Source organism: Phyllopteryx taeniolatus, chromosome 9, assembly GCF_024500385.1.
Source record: "Phyllopteryx taeniolatus isolate TA_2022b chromosome 9, UOR_Ptae_1.2, whole genome shotgun sequence".
Taxonomy (NCBI): Eukaryota; Metazoa; Chordata; class Actinopteri; order Syngnathiformes; family Syngnathidae; genus Phyllopteryx; species Phyllopteryx taeniolatus.
The window spans coordinates 12,017,811-12,045,746 of record NC_084510.1 but is presented as its reverse complement, the minus strand read 5'-3'; the positions used below and the strand labels follow the sequence as shown (position 1 = coordinate 12,045,746).

At 40.1% G+C, this 27,936-nt stretch overlaps 2 protein-coding genes across 11 annotated transcripts in view; one reads left to right on the top strand and one right to left on the bottom strand.

Moving 5' to 3' along the window:
- Nucleotides 1-4,530, top strand: part of celf4 (CUGBP, Elav-like family member 4) — a 118,436-nt gene extending 113,906 nt beyond the window's left edge. For all 4 annotated transcript variants that reach the window (XM_061784261.1, XM_061784262.1, XM_061784259.1 and 1 more), the window contains exon 14: nt 38-4,530. The gene's annotated coding sequence lies outside the window, so the exon portion shown is untranslated. The remainder of the gene's footprint in view (nt 1-37) is intronic.
- On the bottom strand, nt 2,961-27,896 carry kiaa1328 (KIAA1328 ortholog). Of its 7 annotated transcripts, none has more exons than XM_061784253.1 (12): nt 27,507-27,619; nt 26,432-26,673; nt 26,251-26,351; nt 25,977-26,092; nt 18,662-18,786; nt 17,604-17,959; nt 17,251-17,469; nt 16,745-16,840; nt 16,544-16,623; nt 15,796-15,904; nt 6,028-6,265; nt 3,308-3,403 (listed from the first exon to the last, which is right to left on the bottom strand). In XM_061784253.1, exons 1-11 carry the CDS (start codon nt 27,562-27,564, stop codon nt 6,037-6,039), a joined length of 1,731 nt encoding a protein of 576 aa, XP_061640237.1. In that variant the 5' UTR covers nt 27,565-27,619; the 3' UTR covers nt 3,308-3,403; nt 6,028-6,036. The 7 variants fall into 7 exon arrangements, with proteins under 7 accessions (XP_061640240.1, XP_061640237.1, XP_061640241.1 ...); XM_061784257.1 differs by lacking the exon at nt 3,308-3,403 and having other exon boundaries at nt 5,888-6,265; nt 17,604-17,704; nt 17,810-17,959; XM_061784256.1 differs by lacking the exon at nt 6,028-6,265 and having other exon boundaries at nt 2,961-3,403; nt 27,507-27,624.
- Nucleotides 27,897-27,936: the final 40 nt, after the last annotated feature.

Genomic DNA, 27,936 nt, shown 5'->3' with positions numbered 1-27,936 from the left:
TACTGATGTAAAATGTTCTGTCTATTGTGTTTTCCAGGTTTTGTAGAGCTGAATTATATGTTGACTATTTGCTACCCGCTGTAGAATGCAAACTCAACATCCGGAACACTGAGGCTGCTTCAGAAGGAGAGGACATCAAGACAGAGAGAAAGCTGTCAGAGTCTTGGAAAATTCCTTTTGGATGTACTAAAAACTTTGGAACACAGTGAGAATTTGTACCAACTTGGTTTGCCCTTGGACCTTTTCTTCTGCACATACAGTATAAATATATATATATATATATATATATATATATATATATATATATACACATACACACACACACACATTCTTTCACTCAGAACCCTGCTTGAATGACAGCTACCTTTTTTGAACCACAATAACTTTTACTTGAACAATGACGGGGGAGAAAGTAAAAGACAAAAAAAACACTTTCAATGACCAACCCCGATGAACTATTAAAGGGAACAATGGCTGTCAAAAGTCTAACGAGAACAAAACAAACTTTTTCAAAACTGAACAGAGGATTGTTGAAGGACATGTTTTTTGTCTGGTATGTGTTTGGGCCAGTTGACTTGATACACAAAGAAACAAATTCCAGAATAGAGACCGGAAGTAAGGAATGTGATATTATCAGGACACAAATTGGCTTGGATTTGGGATGACTGTCTTTAGCTTCGGAGTGCCTGTCCGTTTCCAGGGGATACCATTGCCAAGGAGAACCATAGCAACGGTCTCCAGGGAGTCTTACCTGTCATTCCTTAGTTGTTTTAGGGACCAAAAGACCAAACATTTTTTTATTGCTGAGGACTTGTAGCTCTAATATACTTGGACCACTGCATCTCTTTCAGTCAGTGTCAACTGGCTCAAGAGTTGTACCAAAAAGAAGTGTACATTTCCTATATATATATATATATATATATATATATATATATGTGTGTGTGTGTGTGTGTGTGTATGTGTGTGTACACACACAGCACGTGTGTGTATATACATATATATTGCTGATATGCTTTGGAATACAGGCAAAACTATTTCCGATGACAAAATTGGGTCGCTCACTTTGTTAGTTTACAAGCACTTAAAATGTTTATTTTTTGTTCTACTCATTTTGTCTTGGGGGGGGGGGGGTGGAGAATGCATGGGAGGGGCTGCTCCGCATCACAGCCTTACAGTATCTTTTTTAACTTAACATCCTAACCTCATAGATAGTGTAACATCAGAAACCTTTGATCTATACGAACTTGTTTATATTTGCAGTACATATATATGTATAACAAGCGTTCAAGAAAATGTATTCATATATACACGGCATATATGGATAAACAGATATTAATCATAAGCAAATACATATGTACTTATATGCACATATTTGTTATATGTGTGTCTGTATATAGAACAGCTACTGACTATGTTGAGGTGTAATTTTGATTCATTTTGGGGTTGGGGGAGATTTTAGCTGGAGTTTGAAAAATTGCTCTGCTTGGGATGAATCGCAAATCTGGCAGCTCCCAAAAACTGCAGGCATTCCTTTTTGTGATTACCTACAGTATATGCTGACACACAGTACGCAGCACTGCTAAAGGATACGTGTGTGGGAATACACATGATGGTGTAAATATTGTCTGAAAATGCAAAAAGCCACATTTCAGTAGCAGGCTTCCAGAAAAATCAGGCTGAAGTATCTTAGAGGAAAAGAACAATTATCTTTGACTCGATTCCAAACATATCCTTTATGCTTTGCACGGACGCGCGCACGCACACACACACACACACACACACCACATCTACACACAAAACTTCTCTTTGAAACTTGAACCAAAATGAATATGTCTTGCAACCTTTGCTCTCTCCTGCATTCAGTAAAAAGTGCATGTAGCGTACGGGCTGTCACCATGTCAGGGTGTGCCTTGTCACCTGCAGAATCTGCCATCAAACACTGTGCTCTCCCCAAAATGAAACGAATACAAATCACACACACTTCTGCAAGCAGCCAGCGCACTACTATGATGTCAAAACGCCGACCAGATCCATATCAGTGCTCAGCTGTGTAGAGGTTCAATGCATGTCCACAGTTGGTCTATCGATGTCTTTCAACTTTTACAATGTATGTACCGTCTACTCACACATTATTATTATAAAAGTGGGCATTATCAAACCTGCAAGCACAGCTACGAACTATCAAAGCTGCAGGCAAGGCACCTGTGACGAAGTCAATATTATTAGTGTGAGTTTGTAGGTGTAGGCAATAAATGACTATCAGCAGTTAGTCATTGACAATTATTGTCATGAAGCATATCCTTTAGATAGAGGAGGGGTCTCCAACAGATATGTCCCAAGCTACCAGTAGATCGTCACCCGCTTCTGAAGTTGTACTTTTATAGCTAATCGGTTCACATCTATTCTGCCATGGTTGACCATAAAATGGTACAGATTGTCAAACACCATTAATCCAATTTGTGCCATTGAGGTGATGGGGCCGAAAGAGCTCTTTTTTGCCACAGATAGATGGCAAAATAAAGCAACTGTTTAAAAAAAAACATCTAGTCTGTGCTCAAATATCTGCATATTCCGTCTTCAAAGCACTGTTGTCAATAAATGATTTTTTGGGGGGATGAAAATGTTCCAGCCCTTACATTTATCTAAACCTACCATATTAAACGAGAGCGGTTTCTGGCTGTTTTTATTTTACTTGGGAGAGCACCTCACATAGCATAAATGGTTGGAGACCCCTGCTTTGGAAAATGCTGCCTAGTGGTCCAAATCCTTCTGTAATCCAATATAAAAAGAAAAACAGTCAAGTGGAGCAATAAGTGTGGAAAAAACATTTATCCATCATAGTGACTGTACCTCTAAGGTAGGTTTCGTATTACTATAGAATACAATTTGAGGTAATAGTAAAATATACAGTATGTTCTAAAGGTCACCATGCAGCTGCTAGAGATTACTTAAATGAATATTTATACATGTGAATTTTTATAAGGCTATATGACACTGGAAAACAATGCTTCCTGTTATGTGTTAAAAGTTTTCCTATAAATGGTTCATCATTCCTCGTCACAAGATGTTCAACCTTTTAAAATGATCGAATAACTGAACTTTTACCTGCCAAAACCGGTGAGGCAAAAATATTCAGTTCGACTTCCGAGGACGCCTGTGCATGGCTTGGGTGCGCTCATAATACTGTCCTGAGCATGGCAATCAGTGCAAAGACCATTGTGACCAGTACACAGTCTTTGATCAAGCAGAACTTATGTCTTAAGCTCAATCAACTCAATGTGTGGTGAGCCCGCTTTGACTGCAATGCAAAAACAAACAACAGCAACAACAAAAAAGGTTGACGTGGATTTGTTTGAACCACAGGTGGTAGAATGCCAAGCACATCATCTTCATTCGCCCACAACTGCAAACGACAAGTTGACAAGAGAAGAAAAAAAAAAAAGTCTGGTTTAAAACAACCCCAGACAGAGCAGAAGTCTGAATATAAATATATATATATATATATGTAAACATAAACTGATGAATATACTGTAAATTATTTCTTTTTGTTGGTTTGTTTTTGTTTTGCTCCGTTTTCCTCTGTACATAGGTTTCCATATTTTATAGGACTTTTACTTCTATCTACAAGGACTGGATAAAGTACTTTGAATACTCAAAAAATATATATGAATGAAAACATGATAATGCTCATTAAAACCAGGTACAAAAAAAGTTGCTAGGGTACAGTGCAAAATGTAGGACCTGACCAAGGCATTTATCTAGAAAACAGTCAGGGAGAGCATTGACCTCAGTTAGAGCTTAGACACACGTTGACCTATTTTATAACAGAAATACTTTACTAGGTTCTATTCATTTCTGTATTTATTTCAAAGTCATGTTTGAGATGATATGCATGCTTTCATGGCATTATTTTTCTATGAGTTGGTACGTGACCAAATAGTTTTTATATGACATGCATGGGCCACTGTTGTGGTCCACAGATGATCATTGTTCCTGTCTTCAGGACCATGCCTTCAGCACTTCTTAGAAGATGGAGAAAACAACTCTTATTGACCAAGTGATGTCAAAGACAGATTTTAATATTTGCTTATTTGTCTTTATTTATTTGTCAATGTATTTATTTATTTGTGCTGTTTGACTCAAGATCTGAGCTCTATTATTGCCACCGAGGGGTCTTGCTTAAAAGTGCCACTTTGTATCACCATCACATTACCTCTTCATGTGTTGGAAATCTCAAAAACAACTGATTGATTATTCGATTTCCTGTTTCTGATGAACATTTGAAAACAATGCAGTCAACTACTGTTTCTAAGCCTTATGTACATTTCTGTTTATAACTTATTGAAGCTAGCTTCATTGGTTTAAAGGGGAACTATGATGATTTAGCCTATTTATTATACTTATGCAGTATATTGTATATAATAGTATTGTGCATATCAAACCTGGTTTCCATCTTATCAGACCAAGATCAGAAATAAGTATAATAGGTTCCTTTTGAAAATGCCAATTGAATTAAAGATTCTTCTAATGGGTTTGATTTTTTTTTTTTATCCTCATGTATGGTTAGCCTCTAGTTTAGTGCTCCCTCTTTAACGAACTGTACAATCAGACATTTGCCTTGGGGTCAAAGTGAGCTTCTGCAATGTAAAGAGCTAAATTCTTAATACACAGACACACAAAAATCAGTGGCGTAAAATACCCTTTTGGTCATAAAAACTTCACTCCCCTCCTTCCATTTTCGGCATCTTGCTTTGTATCATTTGGCAGAGCTCTGATCTTGTTCAACTGATGTGTTTTACCAAGAGCAAAAGTCAATGAAATCTGCACTATCCCTTCAATCCAAAACTGCGTTACTGTCACTTTTATGTGCTGTGATAAAGTTTTCTTCTAAACTCTACAGTGACTGGAAAGGCATCATGTGGTTTAAAAGTTACTATGGAGATGTATTTCCCAATTTCAGCACATATGGAGGGTGGGGAAATGAATGTTGCATAATTAAGCTTTGCCAGGTTCCTGAAGAACTAAGCTTGTGATAGGCCAATATGCTTTAGTCTCCTGCCCCTGACTCTAAAGAAAGACTGCACCCATTTCTTGTTCCCTTGACTCCTTTTTTGTAATTTTAAAATGAATGATGCGTCTCAGCTTAGGCCAATAATAAAGCACAGTCTAGAATAAATTGTCCTGTGTGGCGTCATGATTATTGGGCAAAAAGTTACAATACTGGAAAATAGTTGTTTGAAAGACAGAACGTGTTTGTTGGCTGGAGGAGCTACTGACTGTAATCTACAAATATTCCAGTTTATTTAAGGGGACGGTTTCGGCCTTAGACATAAACAATATACAGTGGTGCCTTGAGATATGAGTTTAATCCATTTCATGACCACGCTCTTCACTCAAAACTTTATTTTTTTTTCTAAATCAATGGAAAGGCCATTAATTCATTTCAGCATCCCTAAAAAAAACTAACATTTCTTGTAGTGTTTTTTAATACAGAAAAGAGCACGTTATATTTACTTTATAAAACATATAGGAGTAACAGAATATAATAGAACTAAATATTCAACTGTGCATCACAATTAATTCATTGTGACTCCTGGTGTGTGTGATTTGGCCACTGGGGGCAGTATAATACCCTCATGAAGACAAAAAAACATTCACAACTACTGTGACTCAGTAGACTGCAATATTGTTAGTTTTTCACTGAGGATAAAGAAAATATGCCTGTATTATTATATTGTCAATCTACAGTACATGTGTTGTCTGCCAAACAGCAGCTCATATCTCGAAAAACTCAGAAATCGGGTCACTCATATCTCAAAGCACCACTGTAATGTTACTTGGGAGTCAACTGTTCCCTACAGAAGGATGAAAAAGAAATATACAAATACACCCTATAAATGGTTTATTTGTATTGAAAACATTATATGACAGGAGTTTGCCCAAAAACAGCAATCTCTAATTAGAATCAAAATCTGTGTAAAACAACTAAATCGAGATCAAGCAAGTAAAACTTTACATTTTTTTTACTTTTTCTTGTCAGCAAATAAAGAAAATATCCTCCAGTATTTGGCTTTCTTCCAGGTCCTGCTGACAATTCAGAGGATAAGGCACCACAGGGGTAGGCAGACTTCTACAGATTAGTTTAGATGAAGTGAAGACTGGTCCACGTTGCGATGATTTGGGCTTACGGGATGATGGTTTGCATTGGTCATGTGCCGAACTGGGACTAAAGATGTCCAATAAATCAACCACAGAAAAGTCTGACCTGGGGGGGGAGAAGGAAGGAGAAAAGGAATGTTGCTGTTGTTTAATTCAATATGCAGTAGTCTTTCTGCAGAGGCATTTCATGGGCAAAGCTCCAGCTAAAACAGAGCCTGACAGATTCCAATGGACTGCGGCATTGTTGCACAAACAACAGGAAACAACCAGACAAAGACTAAACTTAAGCAAAATGTGAGCAAGCTGAGGTACAAGCAGAAAAAATGCCATCTTATACATGAAGTACGTGCTAAACTATTGCTAACAGCCTTCCGCTTATTAACACCATTAATATAAAAGCAAATCATTACACTGATTACTGAATTATGGACTGATCCCTAACAAGCGGCTTTAACAAGACAAAACCACCATTGTACTCCAACAGAAGTACACAGTTTCCTGTCGGTATGAGAGGGACAAAGAACTTGGTGCCTTGTTGCCTGGAATAGAAATGAGCGAATATGCAGTGAAATAAATAAACCAAAACAAAGAAGATTAGGCTAATAGAGATTCAATCCCTCAGTCCGTCTGGCTTGATAAATTATTCAACATATACACACTGGAAGGACAACCATTCCAAATACAAAACATGCATTCTTCAAAGCTCCACTGAAGTTGCTAATATAATTCTCTGCTCGTTTAAAGCCAAATCCATTTGCATCACATGCAGCGCTGCTCACAGCTCCCCGAGGTGAGGACCACGTTTGGCATGCACTTGCCGTGGATCATTTAGTACACGGCCACAGAGAACAACAACTTTCTCTTTTTTTTTTAAAGTCATTTCAGTTGCATTCATCTATAGACAAGATTACCACGTCATTCGCACATTTCACTTGTCTCTGTTGCTTTTTCATGCACGAGCAGCCCACAAAGTAACACAAATTAAAAACTTATTGGCAAGCTGCCAGATGCTGGTCACTTGTGATTAAAAGGTAGCGTGTATCGTATGTTATGTTTTAACATTTTACATTAAATAATTGTCTTTTGTACTTTTGTGACAGGTTATATCCTGTTTTACTTTACATTTTACATAGCATCCCAACTTAATTGGAATTTGGGTTTGCATGTACTGTATAACATAACATTCCTTGGACTTACAGTAATGTCATGTACTGTAAATGGCTGGTGAGACACATTGGTGGATTATCCACTCAAAGTGAACTTGTGCTCATGCTCATACAGACATTCATGAAGGCCATTTCCTGACTTGGTTAAGAAGTACCCATAAAGCATTGAAACTTTTCTGTCGGAAATTGAACTAACGTGTGAACCTGTTTTAGTGACTGGAGAAAGCTTATGAGGGTCAAGTCAGTCGAGGGAGGATAACTGTAAAAATAAATACATTTTTAAAAGTACAGCGAGAGATGGGACCGCAAGTAACCTAATGTATTTTCCTCATTTGGTTTCCTGCCTGTCAACAGGCAGGAGAGAGTGAGCAAAAGTGAGAGTGACTGGCCAAGAGAAGGAGAGAAATTAAGAGATGGAAAGCAAATGCAGCTTTGTGGATAGAGAGGAAGGCAGAGTGGAACGAGGGGGAGGGAACTTTGGCTAGGTTCCGTCTCACGAAATGTGAGAATTTGCATTTTTATTTGTTGATTTATTTAACGGACAGGGCTCTCAAACAGCCATCCATCAACAAACGACATGCTGGTAATGAATAATGCATCACTTAACAGCGGTCACAATCTATAACAAGGGGTGGGGGGTACAGTTTGGTCGGAGTGGTGGTGGAGCGAGGGTGGGGTGAAGGGGTGGCATAAGGCAGAAAAGAATGCAGGAGAGATTCAGAGGGCTTCAACTGTGCAACAGAGACTTGGTGACTTTACACTTAGAGGTTCAGCCAGACAATATACCTCAAGGGACTTCCAGAAATCTGTCACTGCAGCCTACATTCTGGCAAAATAACTAAATAAGTAAATCTGCAGAAGCAGGAACAGATGTTTTTGTCAGTCAATGTAGTCAGAAATGAGCACGTGTCTGCCCTGGCTGCTCAGTAAAATTTGGCTGAAAGGCCATATCAATAATGAAAGAGGAACAGAATGTACACTGCTAAGTGAGCCGCAATTAGTAAGACTACCTCCATGCGACCTGTCTGTCACGCTTCACCACAGGAAGAGTAATTTTATTTCATTATATTTTTAATACAGTGGTTAATTTCTTGTTACACATGTATGTCAGTTAGGAACCGGGGTTCGACCACTGAGGTTCCGCTGTGAAATTAACGGTTTGAAAGAATCTCTGTCAAGCAAGCACTAGCACACTAACATTCAAACCTAAGGGCAGAGAGTAGAGAGTCATCGGTGATCAGTGAATCCAAGAAACGTGTTTTTGCAATGTGCCTGAGTACCCGGAGGAAACTCACACAAGCAGAGGGAAAGCCTCAGAACTGTGAGGCAGATGTGCAAAACACTTGTGTACCATGCCACCCAGTAACCTTTAAAGTCAAAGAAAACAGATTTCCTCACATTTTGTTTGAAATATGTCCACACAACTGCTCTGCATGCATCCTCGCTTGTAACTCTCACTGCACTCTTTCATTAAAGATAGCCGTCTCACCCCTGTGCCCTTATTCATTTGCAGTCCAAACAGTAAGTTAGAGGGGGGGGGAAACTATAATGACCAAAGCATATATCCCGCATGTCAATTTCCCAACCAATCAATAGCAAGCGGATAATGGCAGGCAAGATGGAGATGCGATGGGCGGGTCCGACGGAACTGTCTCATTACTAACTGGCAGAGGATTCATGAAAGGATTAATAAGGTCACTTCATGTTAACCCAAGCTTTGTTTGGCAATTTGCACATCAAGATTGAACGGTTTGAGATTAGACGGCCCTGTGGGGCACATTGTTGCTACGTAAAGTAGCTTCATGTACCATGTAAAATGAATTGTCTTAACTCAAGTGAGCTGCATCATTTCATCCACCTTTATTCATATTTCCTAGCTCCTCCTCACCGAGCAGTGTCACAATATCCGGGGCCATGCTGAATTTTGCAATAACATGATGACTTGACGACCTTTATTTAGACAGGCAATATCACAGTATTGTTGTTTATTTTGCTTAGCTTACGAGTTAGAGGTGCAAAAGGGTAGTAACAAGCTGTTATACCATGGGTCACCAAGTTGAATTAATAGGCATCTGCTGGAGTTCAAAACGCAATGTGGCTCATTCATTGCTTTGTTTAGTAGTTACTCATTGAAAGTTGTGAACATAAAATGTACAGAATACACTTACCAAAAAGGGAGGGATATTCATTTTGTGTTAAATTTCAAGATGAACCAAAAACGCTCTAACCTTTACAGGTGAAGTTAATTTGACCTTCTGCAAACTTGTAAATGCACATGTCCAACAGTTGAGTCCTTCAGTAATTTTTATTTCCTGATTCAATTATAATTGGTATTTAAACAGTCTTTTTCATGCTGTTCACATTTCGACGTCACGAGAACAAGACGACACCCAACTGATCAAGAATACCTCGGCGTTGTAAGGCTTCAAACAGGATGTTCTCAGAAGACGTGGCCACTGAGGAGAGTGTCACAAAGTGTCATCAGCAGGTTACAGCAGAGATACAGAGTGACTGCAAAGCCTCAAAAAGGCCTAGAAGTGTATGTCTTTGGAAATGTCTGAGACTTGTGACTGGAGTTAACTGCACCCATTTTTGAAGCACATCATATACAGCAGCTAGTGAACAGGTATGTCTTAATACCTAGCAAGGTCAATACTGAAATTATTTTGAGAAAATCTGATAGTACAGATCGACACATGGCATGTCAATAACTATAATTTGGACAAATACAATATGTATATATAGTGTGTGTGTGTGCGCGTGTATATACACACACACACACATACAGTGGCTAAAATAAGTATTTAACGTCACCATGTTTCTCATTAAATATATTTCCAAAGATACTACTGACATGAAAATTTCACCGGATGTTGGGAACAACCCAATTAATTCATACATACAAAGAAAGTAGAAAAAATAAGCTCAGAAATTAAGTTGCGTGTAATAATGTGAAATGACACAGGGAAAAAGTATTGAACACGCTAACTGGTATTTACTTAATACATTGTATGAAAGCCTTTGTTTGCAATGACAGGTTCAAGACGCCTCCTGTATGGAGAAACTAGTGGCATGCATTGCGCTGGTGTGATTTTGGCCCATTCCGCCACACAAGCAGTCTTCAAATCTTGAAGGTTCCGTGGGCTTTTTTTTATGAGCCTTGAGTTTCAGTTCTTTCCATAAATTTTCAATTGGATTCAAGTCAGGTGATTGGCTGGGCCATTCTAGCAGCTTTATTTATTTTTTCTTTGAAACCAATTGAGAGTTTACTTGTCAGTCTGCTTTGGATCATTATCCTGATGAAATGTCCACCCTCGTTTCATTTTCATCATCCTCGTAGTTGGCAGCAGATTTTTGTCAAGAATGTCTCGGTACATTTGTCCATTCATCCTTTCTTCAATAATGTGAGGTTTACCACAGTACCATTTGCTGTAGCAGCCCCACACCATCATGTTCCCACCTCTGAACTTCACTGTTGGTATGGTGTTTTTAGCGTGATGTGCAGTGCCATTTATCCTCCAAACATGTGCATGATGGCATCCAAACAGTTAAATTTTGTTCTCGTCAGACCAGACTATATTCTCACAGTATTTAACTGGCTTGTCCAAATGTTGTTCAGCAAACTTTAAACGAGCTTTGACATGCTTTTTTTTTTCCTCAGCAATGGGGTGTCGCGTGCATACAGGCCATGGACGCGGAGTACATTACTCACCGTTTTCCTTGTTTTCCTTCCAGGTCTTTTTGAAGCTCTCCACAGGTGGTCCTTGGCTCTTGGACAACTCTTCTGATTATTCTTTGCACTCCTCTATCAGAAATCTTGCAAGGAGCACTTGATTGAGGCAAATTTATGGTGGTATGATTGGCTTTCCACTCACGTATTATGGCCCCAACCGTGCTCACTGGAACATTCAGAATCTTAAATATGCGCCTCTAACCAAAGCCATCGTTATGTTTTGCAACAATTAATTTGTGATGGTCTTGAGACAGCTCTCTGCCCTTACCCATCATGAGATTTGTATTGACTCACACCTTGGCAATGAGACCTTTTTGTAGGCCATAAATTAGGACTGACCCTGCTGATATTCATTTGCACTGACAAGGGGCTGGATTGCTGTTTAGTTATTGATAGATATTTAGGGGTTGTCTTGGCTTTGCATGCCTTTTTGCACCTCCGTTTCTTCATGGGTTCAATACTTTTTTCTTGTGTCATTTCACATTTTTCCACACAACTTAATTTCTAATCTTATTTGTTGTACCTTCTTTGTATGTATGGATTACTTGGGTAGTTCCCAACATCTGGTGAAATTTTCAGGTCAATAGCACCTTTGGAAGCATATTTAGTGAGAAAAATGATGATGTGTTAAATACACACACACACATATTGCAACTGCTTTTAACACTGTCACAGATAAATAGACTTCACAAAGATAAATTATTGACATTTATGAATTCAAAGGAAAAAAAAGTTATTAAACGTTTTGTAACGTTGCTGTTTGAATGGCACCTGCCCTCAACATCCTTATTAGATCTTTCACACAAATTCCATTTGGATCCTTTTTACACCTGCTTCAAATTTGTGCCTTGCATTTTTCCTGCTCACCCTTATCCCCCCTTTAAACTTACTTTTTACATGGCTGCCTCTTGCTTTCTCTGTCTCATTACTGTTGCAGAGAAAGGAGGGAGGGCAGTGTGTGCATCCAGAAGTCTGTTCAATTACACCTGCTGCAAGGTCCCTGCCAGGCGGACTAATGGAACGCAGCATGTCTCCTGACAGGCTGGCCGCAGTGCTAGCTAGCCCAGTAAAAGCTTCATTTAGCATCTCACAGCCGAAAACTTAGCTGAACTAAGATGCATCATAATTTACCCTGGAAAATGGAAACTCTGCAAAACCCTGTTTAAAATGTGAGCCTAGGCTTTTCTGTACTACAGTATAGTTCTTTGGAGCGCGTTGAAATTTTACATCATACAGAACATGCACTAGCTTGAGGAACATGTCACACATTATGCAGTAGGAGGAAAAAGTATGTGAAATAGTCAACTATGTGGAATTTCTTGAAATTTCTGCATAAATTATTCAAAATGTGGTCTGCTCTTCATCTAAAGCACAAGGATACACCAACAGAGTCTGCTTAAACTAATACCACACAAACAATTATGTGTTCATATTTTTATTGAAATTAACAAACAAACAACCGCTTATCCTCACTGGTAACTGGTTGACCCTCCTTTGGCCCACCACCAAACGTTTCCTGTAGTGCCAGATCAGAATTTTGGACCATTCCGCTTGACAAAAATATTGCAGTTCAGCAAGATTCCTGGGATGCCTGTTGTGAATAGCTCTTTTGAGGTCATGCCACAGCATCTCAATCGGGTTGAGGTCAGGACTTTATACCGTATATACACTTGTATAAAACTGGAAAAGGTTACAAAAGTATCTGTAAAAGTCTTGATGTTCATCAGTCCACAGTTAGACAAATTGTCTAGAAATGGAGAAAGCTCAGCACTGTTGTTTCTCTTCCAAGGAGTGACCATCTTGTAAAGATGACTGCAAGAGCACAGCGTAGAATTGTCAATGTTCCAAATAAAAATCTTAAACATATTGGACCTACTGTAATTAAATTTAAAATTTTGGAATTTGTATTTAATGGAAAGAACAAGAACCTTCCTTTGGGTCGGAATGGGCCAAAACAAGCAGCTTTTCCTTCTGCCCATTCCTTCTGAGTTGCTGAAATGAAGGGACCCTTGTACTGTAGTGTATTGTGTTGTATTGTTTGCTAATACTGTGCAATAACTAAATAAAATTATTAATAAATCAATGAGGGTTCAAAAAAAAAAAAAGAGCACTAGACTATAGCTGCTGACAGCTGAAGACAAAGAAATCACTCGCAAATAAATCACATCTGATGACATATCTACCATATGTACACTAAAACAAACAATAATTGGATTCATGGAAGAACACCAAGGAGGAAGCCGTACCGGTCTGAAACAAACATTGCTGCACATTTCAAGTTTGCAAAAGAGCATTTGGATGTTCCACAGTACTACTAACAAAATATTCTGCAGACAAATTAAAACAAAGTTGAATTGTTTGGGAGGAACACAACGCCATGTGTGGAGAAAAAAATGGCACAGCACACCTACAGTACATCAAAACCCTTATCACAACTGTGAAGTATTGTGGTGAGAGCATCATAGTATTGGTGTGCCTTTCTACCTCAGGGCCTGGACAACTTGCTATTCTCAATGGAAAAATGAATTCTCAGGTTCATCAAGATATTTTTCAGAAGAACTTGAGGTCATCTGTCCAACAGTTGAAGCTGAAAAGAAGACGTGTTATACGACAATGATCCAAAAAACAAAAGCAAATCAACAACAGAAAGGCTTCAGAAGAAGAAAATACGCATTCTGGAGTGCCACAATCAAAGTCCTGAGCTCAACCCAATTGTGATGCTGGGGCATGTCCTCAAGGGAGCTACCCCACCAGAAATCCTAGGAATCTTGTTGAACCGGAACAGTTTTGTAACGAGGAATGGTTCAAAATGCATCGTTGTGCACGTCTGATCTGCAACTACAGGAAACGTCTGGTTGAGGTTATTGTTGCCAAAGGCAGGTCAACCACTTATTAAATCCAAGAGTTCAATTACTTTTTCCTCCCTGTCCTGTGAATGTTTACGTTATGCTCTATAAAAAATAAGAAAACATAAAAGTTTGTGTGGAATTTGTAAGCTAAAGGTAGCAAAAACTACACAAATAATTTTTTTTTGCAATCATTTCTTTCTACCAAAACAAAGATCCAAATACAAATCCATCCATCCGTAGCCTATTCAATACTTTAGGCAAGAGGTAGCGTCCGCCCTGGCATATATACAGAATGTACTGTATAATGTATGTTTATTTACATGTGTGTGTTTAAAATATAATATTGGATATATGTGGGTCTCATGCATCTGACTGGAGACTGTTTTTGAACTTACTATTTCCTTTAAAGTAACAATTTTTGAGTGAAGAAACATTTTAAATTTTTTTTGGGTGTGCTCATGCCCAAAAGTCTCAATAGAAAAGAATGAAATGGAGGGGCAGACCATCGCGGAACTCCCGGTTCAAGATAGCGAGCACCCTACTCTTGTGCAAGCTGCATGTCGCACCACTACTCTCTCTAAATCCAGGCTCCATTTAGTGTTATACAGCGGCTGAAATAAGTATTTAACACGTCATAATTTTTCTCACTAAATATATTTCCAAAGGTGTTATTGACATGAAATTTTCACCAGATGTTGGGAACAACCCAAGTAATCTATACATACAAAGAAAGTAGAACAAAACACCATCATCTGTCCCTCCAAGTTCCTTTCCTGGATGCCAAACTCACCCATCACTTCTTCATCACCCCTGTTTCCTTTACCATTGTCCATTACAATCTGCATCAATCAAGACTCTCCCTCTGTCTGGGATGCTCAGAAATACTTCGTCTAGCTCCTTCCAGAATTTCTCTTTCACCTCGAGGTCACATCCTACCTGTGGGGCCTAGTTACTAATCACATTATGCATAACACCCTCAAGTTCAACTTTCAGCCTCATCACTCGATCTGATACTCTTTTCACCTCCAAGACATTCTTAGCCAACTCTTCTTTTAAAATAACCCCAACCCCATTTCTCTTTGCATCTACACCATGGTAAAATAATTTAAACCCTGCCCCTAAACTTCTAGCCTTACTGCCTTTCCACCTGGTCTCCTGGACACACAATATATAAACCTTTCTCCTAATCATCATGTCAACTAACTCGTGAGATTTTCCTGTCATTGTCCCAACATTGAAGGAGCCCACATTCAGTTCTAGGCTCTGTGCTCTCCTCTTCTCTTTCTTCCTTAAGAACACGCTTTACACCTCTCCTTAGTCTTTGACCCACAGTGGCTGAATTTCCACCGCCGCACTGCAGGTTGGTGGCGCCTGTTGTTGGACGTTGTTAACCCGGGCCACACCCGATCAAGTATGGAATTCTTTGGATGAATGCTCATATTTGTTTGGCAAAGTTTTAAGCCGGATGCCCTTCCTGACGCAACCCTCTGCATTTATCCCGGCTTGGGACCGGCCTACAGTTTGCCCTGGCTTGAGCCCCCCATAGGGCTGCATTATGTAAATACCATGAAATAAAAGCTGGAAGTCTGAACTTTTGTGTCTCATATTCATCTTTTGATCTGAACCCCAAATGTCTTCAGGATACAACAAAAACAAAGAAATTGACCTTGCCCTTCCAAGACTTGTGTGGGAGGGAAGCTGTATTGGCCACAGTACAGCCAACACATGCATGAGGAGAATATGCAAACTCTACATAGAAAGACCCGAACTGAGATTCGAACCGACAACCTCTGACTATGACAATGTTTTTTGTAAATGTTCCGTTTCTTCATGCATATATTTGTTAATTTGCCATTGTGCAAATTGTATGGTCCAGTAGAAACGTTACCGATTTCCAGATGTCTTTTGAGTCACAGGTATCATGCTGAGCTCCGCAGGGCTTGCAATGAATTCTACAGGGGATGTGGCTTTGTCCTTTTTTGATTGCACTGTAGCATCTGTTGAGAAATTTAGATTAAGGTGTTGGGAAGCTAGAGTAACAACACTCAATGCAACACAGCATGTGTTTGCATAGACATGAAGAGTATGATGACATCACCTCTGAATTAAGTCAACATTCATGTACTGTATGTAAACAAATCATTCTTGCCAAGGCTCAAACTACAACTAGGAGTTCTTAGAGGAGATATGAGAAATAGGTAGCATCTTTAGGCTTTATGCCTCAGATGACAGGAAAGTAAAATTGCACGCTTCTAAATAATGGGAGACTGTGGCATAGCAGCGGTTTTATCAGAACTGGAGAACACCGTTTCATTAACAGAAGAGCAAATGACAATAGTGAAAGCTCTTCTTGATGACATTGGATGTTTTCACACTTTTCCTGACTGGCTTTGGCACAAAACAGCTGGCTGCTTGTCAAGCTAGCATGATGTAAATTTTTATTTGGCAATGGTGCCATCTTTAGTATTTGTTGATATGATTGGCTCTTAAAAATAAGTCAACTTCCAAGTTTTATGCTGACGCCTTTCCAAACAATTTATTTCATCACTTTCTCAAACAAATTGGTGAATTAACCTATGTGGCATCTCATGCTCATGACAAGTAACAAGATGGCGTTATTAACTGGGAAAACTCACCACAAAAATGAAGACTTTTGTTGAGCGGGGCAGTTTGTGAAAAGTTGTCACGCAAGCTCTGTTGTGCATGATGATTCTCTCTGTCATACAGGTATCAGACATAGCATTATCATCAGCAGTTTTCCGAAATATGCCACAATAATTAAATTGAATTCTATGAATGACTTACATAGGTCTATTTTGCTCAGCTACTTGCTTTACCTGGAGGGGAAATCTTGACTGTGGGGAGGGTCTGGCTGTGATGTTCCATTGTTAGCTAATGAGCTGCAGTGTTTAGACTGACATGCTTCTTGAAACCTAACATGAATATGAGAATAAAGAGAAACTATGGACTTATGTTTTGCCACACATCTGAGCATTATAAGAGAGCTTGTTAACAATTATCCATCCTTCAATTGTTTTTTTTTTTTTTTTTTTTATAAATCCCGCATATTCTCATTCAGGTCGCAGGCCTGGTTGCCAATTAACTGAAGAAACAGTTTTTGGAATGTGAGCATATGGAGAAAATCCACCCAAGAATGGGGAGAAGATGCAAAATCCACATAGGAAGGAGCCAAGATTTGACCTCAATAACCTCAACTGTGAGGTAGACATGCTAACAACTACCTCACCATGCTGCTAATATTTACTAGTTGAATAAATGTACAAATCAAATTAGATCAACATTAAGTAACTGTATACGATGACTTTAAGGTTTTGGGGCCTACCTTTTGCAGTCAAGACATGACTGGGACAGCTGCTGATTCTGTCTGCTGAGCCGCTCCTCCTGATCAGCCAGTCGTGTCTGCAACTTCTCTCTCTCCATTTCCAGCTGCATCTTCTGTAGAAGCAGCTGGTGCCTCTTCTCCTCCCAGTCCCCACAACCAAGTAGAGGGATGGTCATCGTTTCCTTATTCTCAGTGGCCAGGTCATTCCCTCCACGGTTACTATGTGGAAAACTGCATTACTGGTGTGATAACAGATACTTGATAGTTACAAAAAATATAAGTATTTTGGCATCTTTAAAATTTAGAAAGACTGAACAGAGTGAGGGTATACAGTTTCATCAGATCAACAGTACCTTTGGCTAAAGGTGCTCTCACAGCTTTTCTCAAGGGAATGGCTATTTAGTCTATCCTGCTGGGTGCTATAGCTTGTGTCTTGGAAAGCCCCTTGATAGTGCTGCAAACCAGATTCTCGTGTCTGAATCCGATGCTCACTGATTTGCACACCAGCATCAGTTGCACAGTTCTCAGTAAAATAGGAAGCGGGTGTTGGAATACTGACAGCTTGCGAGGCTCCTCTTCTTCCACTACTTCTCCTGTGCACTTGAGGTTGATGTGTTTGAGTAGCAGCAAGACTCAGGTACGACCCATCAAACAGTAGCCCATTAGCTTGGCTAGTAGTTTTACTAATGGCTTCATCACTGCTCAGCACCTTGACACACAAGAAAAATTATTTATGTGTTTTGACCAACTTAGAAGGCTCCTAAAAAATTATGCAGTGCTTCAGTCAAAAGACAAGGCTGCTTTATAACCCATAGAGCATAATATAGTGCTGGCCAAAAATGAAATTTGTCAATGTTGAATTATGCACCAATTACTCAATTTGTTCAGATGTGCATGCATCGAGACCATTTTCTTCCAGTGCACATAATTACAATGGCGTGCACCGTACTATTACGCTTACCATAGCCAGTTTAGACTTGACAGAGGCGGCAAGATTAAGAGACCAATTTTCAACTGAGCATTAATGGCAGGTAAACCAAGGTCAGGCAAATTATGAGATAAACATAAGGAGGAAAAGCCCATCTTATAGTTGACAAGGGGAGGGAGAGTGTGACTCATTTGCTAAGGGTCAGGGAGCAGGCAAACACCCATTATTCAGAGTCACAGTGGGACAATGAGGTTGGCCATGTCATCTATTCTATCTCCAAACGCTTAGGCAGAAAAGTGTCTTGCCTTCTAAAGTGTGACCTTGAGAGAGTTTTACTGTGGTGTAATCATATTGAACCAAGTGACTTCTGGGGACTTCTACAGTCAATTGATATGCATTATTTTGGCACTTAGCCATAAATGAGCTGTTGCATGAAGTCTCAATGAACCCTTTAGAAGCACACTGAGTCTAGAGGTACAATACCTTGTAGTCAGTTTGTGCCTGGCTAAGCTCAGCTATGGACTGGTTGAGCTTTATTTGCTGCTGAGTAAGGTATTGTTGGTAGAGCCCAAGCAGCTCCTGACACTCTCTGTACTGCTGCTGGAGGCCTGGCACACCATTAGTTAAGGAAAAGAGCACAATCAAACATAACCTTGAAACCAGGACTGAAATGAGACTTTGCACTTGAGAATGGGATTGAAAACTAACAAACAATTTAAATTCCTGATGAAATAGTAAGGACACTATTATAAAAACATCTAACTGCCATGCCAACATTGCTTTTAAAAGTGTCTGTTTTAAAAGATCTCTTATTGCAGATCAGTCATTTGTGTAGAGAATAAGAATGATAGCGGCTATATTTACTAGAGAACTCAAATTAAAGCATTTTTCTGCAAAAATCTACATGATTGACTAGGAAAGTACAGAAAGATTGAAAAAGGGGCCAGAAAAATCAGAGTTTGTGTTATAGCACAGAATCTTTACCATCTGCTCCGATCCATGCTGCAGTGAGCTGAACTGAGCTGAGCTGGGCAGCGCCATACCCGGCTTTCTGCCAGACAGAGAGTTGGCAGATTCAAGAAAATTAATCTAGAGCGGAACTACTGCTGCGCCTCAGGAGCCCACTAATGACGGTGGCACTACCGAACCACAGCACCACATACAAAGGTAATGAGTATGAGACACACAGACAAACCCATACATATTCAATAATCAACTTCAGTCTTACTCTGACTTTCTAGGACGCACACAAACACCCTGAGGCACGAGAGCACAATTTCCCCACCTGCACTAACACTCCCACACAAATGCTACAATAAAAGCAAGTCGCACACACATACTCCCACCCAAGTTGACCATAAAGTGTGTTTCCTCCAGGCCATATATTTTTATGATGGTGGCCCTGCTACCCCAGCTGATGAGTTTCTCAGCATCCATTTAAAAAAAAAAAAAAAAAAAAAAAAGCCCAGATATTAAGAGGAAATCAAAGTTCAAAGTAGAGTCGTATTGAAGAAATAGTTGGCAGAGCACTCCATAAGGAAACACTTTGGTTGTTAGAGGACTTCAATCAGGTTGAGGAAATGAAACGGAGGGAAAGGGAAAGAGAGAGGGGGACAGCTTTGAATTGAGGACCAGACACAAGACAAATGCAATACAGCAGCTTCCATAAACATTGAGAAATGTGAGGAAACACTTTGATTGAACCCTCCATCTGAGGCACCTGCCCCCCAGCACTGATAGTGTCTATAGAAGTCTTACTCGATGAAAGGACATCACAAGGACATCACATCATGTAAACCGTTGCTGGGAGGTCTATTTATGCAGCACGAATAAGGAAATGTCTTGCAGGGGAGATACTTTATATGTGTACACAGCAACACACTCACTCTGATCAAAGATTGAGTGTGTTGCGTTGCAAAATGCATGCTATTCATATGTCAAAACATTTGAATAAAATATAATTCCCCATGATTTCTTACCCCGTGACATAAATATACAACACGGTACATCACGTTGAATATAAATGGTTGCGTGTGGGACGACACACAAACAACAGTACACAATGATGAATGTCTTGCTGTGCACCAGAGTCCTATCACTGTACATGAAGGTAACGCATGCTAATATGGTGACAGGGACATGCAGTCCCTGGACAGCAAGCACTATAGGCGATCTGATCCAAGAAAAACAATACTAATAAGATTCCACTTATGTGCCAGATGCTACAAATACAGGCTTTCTCCACATCCTTGGACATCAGCCAAGGGCCATGTACAGTAATCGGCAAGCCCATGGTTTACATCACAGTTGCAAATTGCCAACAATGACTTACTCCTCCCCCCTGCTCCCAAAATACTCAAAATCAAGGGCTTGGGTTGAAGAGGACTGTCAAAATGATTCACTTCCCTGTCAGGCTGACGCTCAAATGAAATTATGAAATCCTCTTCAAGGAGGAACAATTTCCACAGGAGGGGGACAGAATATTCTAAAGCCTACTTTAGTACACGAAATCAAACAGATTGAGCCTGAACAGGAGTGTAGGACAAAAAGGGGCGGAGATTGATGACTAAAAGTGTGTTTGTAAGGAAGCAATGATGGGGAATTAATTTAAGATGACAGCTTGCATAACCTTGTAAATGCCACCGAACCTAAAGAAAATACGGGCGCATCAAAGTCATATATACAAAAATAAGGAAAAATTAGCAACAAATAATGAGAAAACCCTTCAAATCACTGGAATTAATAAATTATTTTATGTTCTACACCTAACACTAAAGCCAAATAAAGCAATACACAAGGGTGCAACTAATATCCATCCATCCATTTTCTGAGCCGCTTCTCCTCACTAGGGTCGCGGGCGTGCTGGAGCCTATCCCAGCTATCATCGGGCAGGAGGCGGGGTACACCCTGAACTGGTTGCCAGCCAATCGCAGGGCACATATAAACAAACAACCATTCGCACTCACATTCACACATACGGGCAATTTAGAGTTGTCAATTAACCTACCACGCATGTTTTTGGGATGTGGGAGGAAACCGGAGTGCCCGGAGAAAACCCAGGCAGGCACAGGGAGGACATGCAAACTCCACACAGGCGTGGCTGGGATTTGAACCCTGGTCCTCAGAACTGTGAGGCAGACGCTCTAACCAGTCGTCCACTGTTCCGCCGCAACAAATATCATAACAATAATTTGATTGGGATTATATTTGTTCAAGTTTAGTCATAAAAGTCATATTAAGATTTAAATAAATGGTCATAGGAAATAATGGCAAAGTCACACACGCAGAAATAATCCCTATAGGGTCACAACGAAGAGAATCCACCTCCCTGAGCCACTGAAATTGTTTGACAGCACTGAAAACAAATGCTCACAACTGTCCAGATTATCCTGGATAAAAGCACTAATTCACATTAAGTAGTTCAAAATAAGTGAAAGCTAATTGGCTGCATTTTAATAACACCTTTACAGCCATATATTCTTTATCCTCTGTGAAGAAAAACTGATATTACTGCTGAGGAGTGACATCCATTCTGGCTCCATGTAAATCCGTATTTCTGTTTTACACTGCCCCAAGGGGGCAAAGGCGCGCACACCAGAACGAGCAGTTTAATGTTTAACATTGAAGTGAATTAGAAAGTGTCACAGTTTTTTAATATGTATTTAATTACATCATTACTGTATATTTTTTGTGCTATTTTTCTCTGAAAATATTACAAAATGTGTTGTTTTTGGATGGGGGCTGTAACAGATTCATGTCATTTCCATTCATAACAATTTGACCATAGGGACATGTTCAAACAACGTGTGTCCTCTAATTAGCATCACAGGTGTCTTCAAATTTGTAACCAGTCAGTCGGCCTATTTAATGGGTGACAAGAAATCACTGTGCTGTTTGGTGACATGGTGTGCACCGCACTAAACATGGACCAGAGGAGTCAAAGGAGAGAGTTGCCGAAGGAGATTAGAAAGAAAATTATAGACAAGCATGTCAAAGGGAAAAGTAAACCATCTCCAAGCAGCTTCATGTTGCTGTGACTACAGTTGCACATATTCCGAAATTTAAGATCCACGGGACTGTAGCCAAATTTCCTGGACATGGCCACAGGACGAAAACTGATGAGAAATTGAAGAGACGGATAATATGAATGGTAACAAACAAGCCCAGAACAACCTCCAAAGAAATTAAAGGTAAACTCCAAAGTCAAAGACGTACATGAGTGTCAGATCGCACCATCCACTGTTGTTTGAGCCAAAAGTGGACTTCATTGGAAACGAACGGGAAGGACACCAATGTAGAAAAAAATTATAATAATAAAAAAGTGAGACGAACTTGCCAAACTGCATGTTGACAAGCCACAAAGCTTCTGGGAGAATTTCCTATGGACAGATGACACAAAATTGAAACTTTTTGGCAAGCCACATCAGCTCTATGCTCACAGATGCAAAAATGAAGCATACCAAGAAAAAACACCGTCCCTACTGTGAAACATGTAGGAGGCTCTGTTATGTTGTGGGGCTGCTTTTCTACAACTGGCACAAGGTGTCTTGAATCTGTGCAGGGTACAATGAAGTCTCAGGACTATCGAGTTATTCTAGAGAGAAATGTGCTGCCCAGTGTCAGAAGGTTTGGTCTCAGTCGCAGGTCATGGGTCTTGCGATAATGACCCAAAACACACAGCTAAAAACACACAAGAATGGCTAATAGCAAAATATTTGACATACTGGACTACATTTGAGCCCTGATCTAAATCCAATTGAACATCTGTTGAAGGAGCTGAAACATGGTGTCTGGAGAAAGCTCCCTTCAACCTGAGACAACTGGAGCGTTTGCTCATGAAGAGTGGGCCAAAATAAATGCTGAGCGTTGCCAAAGTTTTATTGAGAGTTACAAAAATCATTTGATTGCAGTGATTGCCTGAAAAGGTCGTGAAAAAAATAATTCTGTTAAACCACAATTGAAAAGCAATGTCTGATTTTCATTGGTTAATTTTTATTGTATTTTTATTGTATTACTTTTGTCAGATTCGAGTTTTTTCTGTGACCACTGTGCGTTTTTCTTTCATTAACACAGAGGTACCAACAATATATATATATTTATTTATTTTCTTTTTTTTTTTTACCATTTTTTAATATATGGCTGTTAATTTAATGGCCAATACGCCACTCTGTTTGGTTCATAAATCTTGACTCTAATAGTAATGCCTCACCAGCCTTGAACATCACCGCACTTCACTGGTTTTCTCATTCTCTTTTACACTCTGGGGTTCGGTATCTTGGTCAGTGATGCTTCGACAGGACTCTTGGTGTAGCTCAACCCAGCAACCTTCCAGTAACTGAGCCAAGCTCCTTCCATTACTTTCAGAAATGGAGTAAAACTACTGTAGTGTATATACCTCGTGATAATACACGATTTGAGTTTTCCATTTTAAGATTTCTCTGATGGTAAGCTGTTGATAGATGCTAAACGCATGCTAAACGTCTGTGTTAAAACAAGCTTTCTGCATTGTATAAGTCAAACAACAACAACAACATATTTCTTTTGGTAATCTGATTACAGTGGCGTATCAAACACAGCATTCCCATGTCTCCAGTCCATGGCCTCTGGATTTCCTTCAGCTGTGGCTCCTGTAAAACAACTAGAGCGCTATCGCCACGATGACCTCTGAACATACCAACATGCTTTAATGTACAAAACCATCACGTCTTTCTGAAACTAATTCAATTTGAAATGTCAGCTGAACACCCAAATATCAAGGTTACTTTTTCTCTCTCATCCTTGGTGGCTTAGAGCTAAAGTATAGCCCAACATTTCTTACACACAGTCAACCCTGAACCTTGGTTAGATAAGATAAGCTAAGGCGTAATGGAATTAGATTTGACAAGACTCTCATTCAGTGTGTTTGCCTTTGGTGTCTCCTTAACCTTTCTGTGAAGTGCCAGAACCTTATCCCCGAGAAGTGCGTTCATGACTCCTGCTCACACTTTAAAAGACTACGTTATCCCCCCCTAAAGTGGTGGGAACCTAACATTTTTCTCTCTCAAATACCTTTTAATTGAGTTTAGAACTTTGGTGTAAATGCCAAGTCTGCAATCCAGAGCACATTTAATTGAGCTGTGCCATCCTAATTTAACGCACTTCCATTTCCAATCATACAATTTACCAGCGGGGTCAATTACTCTTCATATTTTGCAGCAATTTAGCCTCAACTGATTACGGTGGGTTAACCTGAGTGGAATTTTAAAGAAGATAGCAGGGTGCAGAAAACATTAAAACATTGTTAGCCTCAAATTAGCGATTCAGAATATTCTGTCTTTCACCGTGTGAAGAGGAACTGACATCCAATGCATAAAGGAAAGGTTACAAAAACACATTGAATAGACACAATAGTCTTCTTAGTAAATACCAAACTTAATAGATGCTTTCGAGTTTGGGCCATTGCGCCAACCGTGAAATTGATTTTGTGCACAAAAGCAAATAAGCTGCAAGCATTTACAAAAGACAACTGTGGCAGGTGTCAAAAAATTGAAATTAATATCCCCATTTGTCTGCCTTTAGTATGAATTCTAGATTTACAGAGGGTGTACAACGCCTTACCCAAAACAACAGTGCCCCCTGTTGACTTCCTTCTATATTCTAACATGCAGCAGAAACTGATTCATTCACCAGACACATACTTCATTAGCTACACCAGCATGAGAGGTTTTAGACTCTATTTTATATTAACACATTCACTGCCGCCAGCACGGTGGACGACGGGTTAGAGCGTCTGCCTCACAGTTCTGAGGACTGGGGTTCAATCCCCTGCCCCGCCAATCCATTTTCTGTGCCGCTTAGCCTTACAAGGGTCGCGGAAGTGCTGGAGCCAATCCCAGCTATCATTGGGCAGGAGGCGGGATACACCCTGAACTGGTTGCCAGCCAATCGCAGGGCACACATAAACAAACAACCATTCGCACTCACATTCACACCTAGGGGCAATTTAGAGACTTCAATTAACCTACCATGCATGTTTTGGGGATGTGGGAGGAAACCGGAGTGCCCGGAGAAAACCCACACAGGCACAGGGAGAACATGCAAACTCCACACAGGCGGGGCCGAGTATTGAACCCCGGTCCTCAGAACTGTGATGCAGACGCTTTAACCAGTCGTCCACCGTGCCGCCGCTCTTTAACTGATCACTTGATTATTCGGTGGAATTTTCAGTAGGAAACTCGAATACGACAATATTCGATAGCTGCAGCAGCACAGCCCCAATTAAATTGATTAAATAATTTAATAAAATAACTCTTGTTGTTACATGCAGTTTCCACATTGCACCAGGGAATTATCCAAGAACTGAGGAAAGTGTGTTTCTGCCACAGTTTATTACAAGTAACTAACACTAATTAAACTATATAACCATTAAGGAAACATGTTAAAGGGTGACTGTTGCCACACAAAGGCTGAGCATATTGTTAGAGCGTCAGCCTCACAGTTGTGAGGACCCGGGTTCAATCCCCGGCCCCGCCTGTGTGGAGTTTGCATTTTCTCCCCGTGCCTGCGTGGGTTTTCTCCGGGCACTCCGGTTTCCTCCCACATCCCAAAAATATGCATTAATTGGAGACTCTAAATAGGCATGACTGTGAGTGCGAATGGTTGTTTGTTTCTATGTGCCCTGCAATTGGCTGGCAACCAGTTCAGGGTGTACCCCGCCTCCTGCCCGATGACAGCTGGGATAGGCTCCAGCACGCCCGCGACCCTAGTGAGGAGAAGCGGCTCAGAAAATGGATGGATGGATGGATATCTGAAAGGATACTTTCTCTTTCATGTGCTATAACCAGGTTCTGTTGCTCCAGTTGTTGTATCTTGTTTTCAAAATTATCGTGTTCATCTTTAAGGCGCTTTATTGACTCTTCTTTCTCCTCACTCACTCTAGGGGAAAAAAGGACAATACATTTTTATACTGTAAAATTAAACTAGCGGGAAAAAGTGAAAAAAACAAAGCTAGCAAACAAGCAAAAGACATGAGGAATTTCATTTAAATAACCCAATTACATCAACACAGGGATTAGTCCCATACAGCTACCTACCTGGCTAGTTCTTCAATGAGGTTCGCAATGCGTCGTTTGTCTTCAGGACCGAGGTCTTTTAGACTGACTTGGCTGTGTGTCCTGCTACTTTCAAATATAACCTAAGAAACACGGTTTAATTGCACATCCAGTTTATCCATATGATTTACAAAAAGGAGAAAAATTATGATCAAAGTCTTACTTGTGATACTTGCGTTGGGAAAAGGGTGTTCTCAGTGGTTACAGAAGCACTGGTATAGGCTGACGCATTTTCCTTAACATCAGAACTACATTGCTCATTTTGTAAATAGCTCTGTTTTTTGCCACCTCTCTTTAATGGCACATCAATCTTGCAGTCAGAAGTGGGTCTGGCTTGCATTTTGTTGCTTTTTTTACTTGAGATGGTCATGGCGCCTGGCTTACAAGAGACCACTTCATCCACTCCTGAGATGGGAGAAAAAAAACAGTAAGTTTGACAATGTTCTCTGAAAAAGTGTCCGATCTTCATCAGGCTTATTCATTTCGTTTCGCCGGGAGAAAAAAAAAACGCCAAAAGCTGTACCTCATCTGCCACTATGTAAACAGAGACAGTGGAATTATTTTTTTAAATGTTAAAATGTTATCGGGTACTCCGGTTTCCTCCCACGTTCCGGTAGGTTAACTGACGACTCTAAATTGACCCTAGGTATGAATGTGCGTGTGGATGGTTGTTTGTCTTTATGTGCCCTGCAACTGGCTGCCGACCAGTTCAGGGTGTGTGCCCCGCCTCTCACCAGAAGTCAGCTGGGTCAGGCGTCAGCACAGCCGCGATCCAAGTGAGAATAAGCGGTTCAGAAAATGGATTGATGGATGGGTGGGTGGTTATTATTATTTTAATTATTATCGTTTGCAGGGGTGTAAAACTGAACTGCATTATATCGTGAAGTGTCGCTGCTATTTTACTTATTTACTGTAGAGAAAGTTGAAAGAAAATGAGAAAATAAATGAGATCCACATAATACTAGAAACATCGGACGCAGTCCTCTTTTCCTCTGCCAAAAGTCGAAACTCTACCAAAGTAAAGTGACATTCACGTCCCGTCGATTATAAGCATTCCAATTCTGTAGTTCTCCTATAGTTCGGTACAGCTTTTACTAGTGTGCTAGTTCACTACTTTTGATACTTGACTAGTACTAAAAAGTACGTCGTTGTTTTGACAAAGTTAGTACATAAAGAAACGTGATGGTGGAAAACGCTGGATAAGACCACAAGGAAGGGCTGGTAAAAATCAAGCATACCACTCTCCATCCAAAATATCCCAGATTTTGCGTTTCTTGTTTCAGCTGCCGCCGCCATGTTGAAACAACCGCCGAAAGTGACAAGTAACCAAACGTTGCGAAGAAACTGGAGTACCGCCTCTTTATCAAATGTAAAGATTTGATTGGCCGTTCTTCAAGAAGACGCCTTTCTATTGGCTTACATGTGATACGGTTTCCTCAAAGACGCACACGCTTCCTCGAGTGTGTAAAAGGAGTTGGAGCAACTCGAATGACTTGATACTAACGCGCGATGATCTTAGTTCAAATGTAAGAACATTTTACATACTAAACAATTGTCATGATCAACTTTCCGTATAAACGTGACGAACAGGGCATGTGTAAGACAAGTGACACCGGACGGTGGCAGTGATGCAACATCCTAACAGCTCAGCAAAGAAGACGAAGAAGA

Bases quoted from the DNA above. Each gene is read 5' to 3' on its own strand.
- kiaa1328 (XM_061784253.1), bottom strand. From the start codon at position 27,564: ATGGCGGCGGCAGCTGAAACAAGAAACGCAAAATCTGGGATATTTTGG. The intron at 26,674-27,506 runs GTATGCTTGATT...CTCCCATCTCAG, and splicing joins GATATTTTGGATGGAGAGTG to GAGTGGATGAAGTGGTCTCT. The intron at 16,841-17,250 runs GTAGGCCCCAAA...TATTCATGTTAG, and splicing joins TCATGTCTTGACTGCAAAAG to GTTTCAAGAAGCATGTCAGT.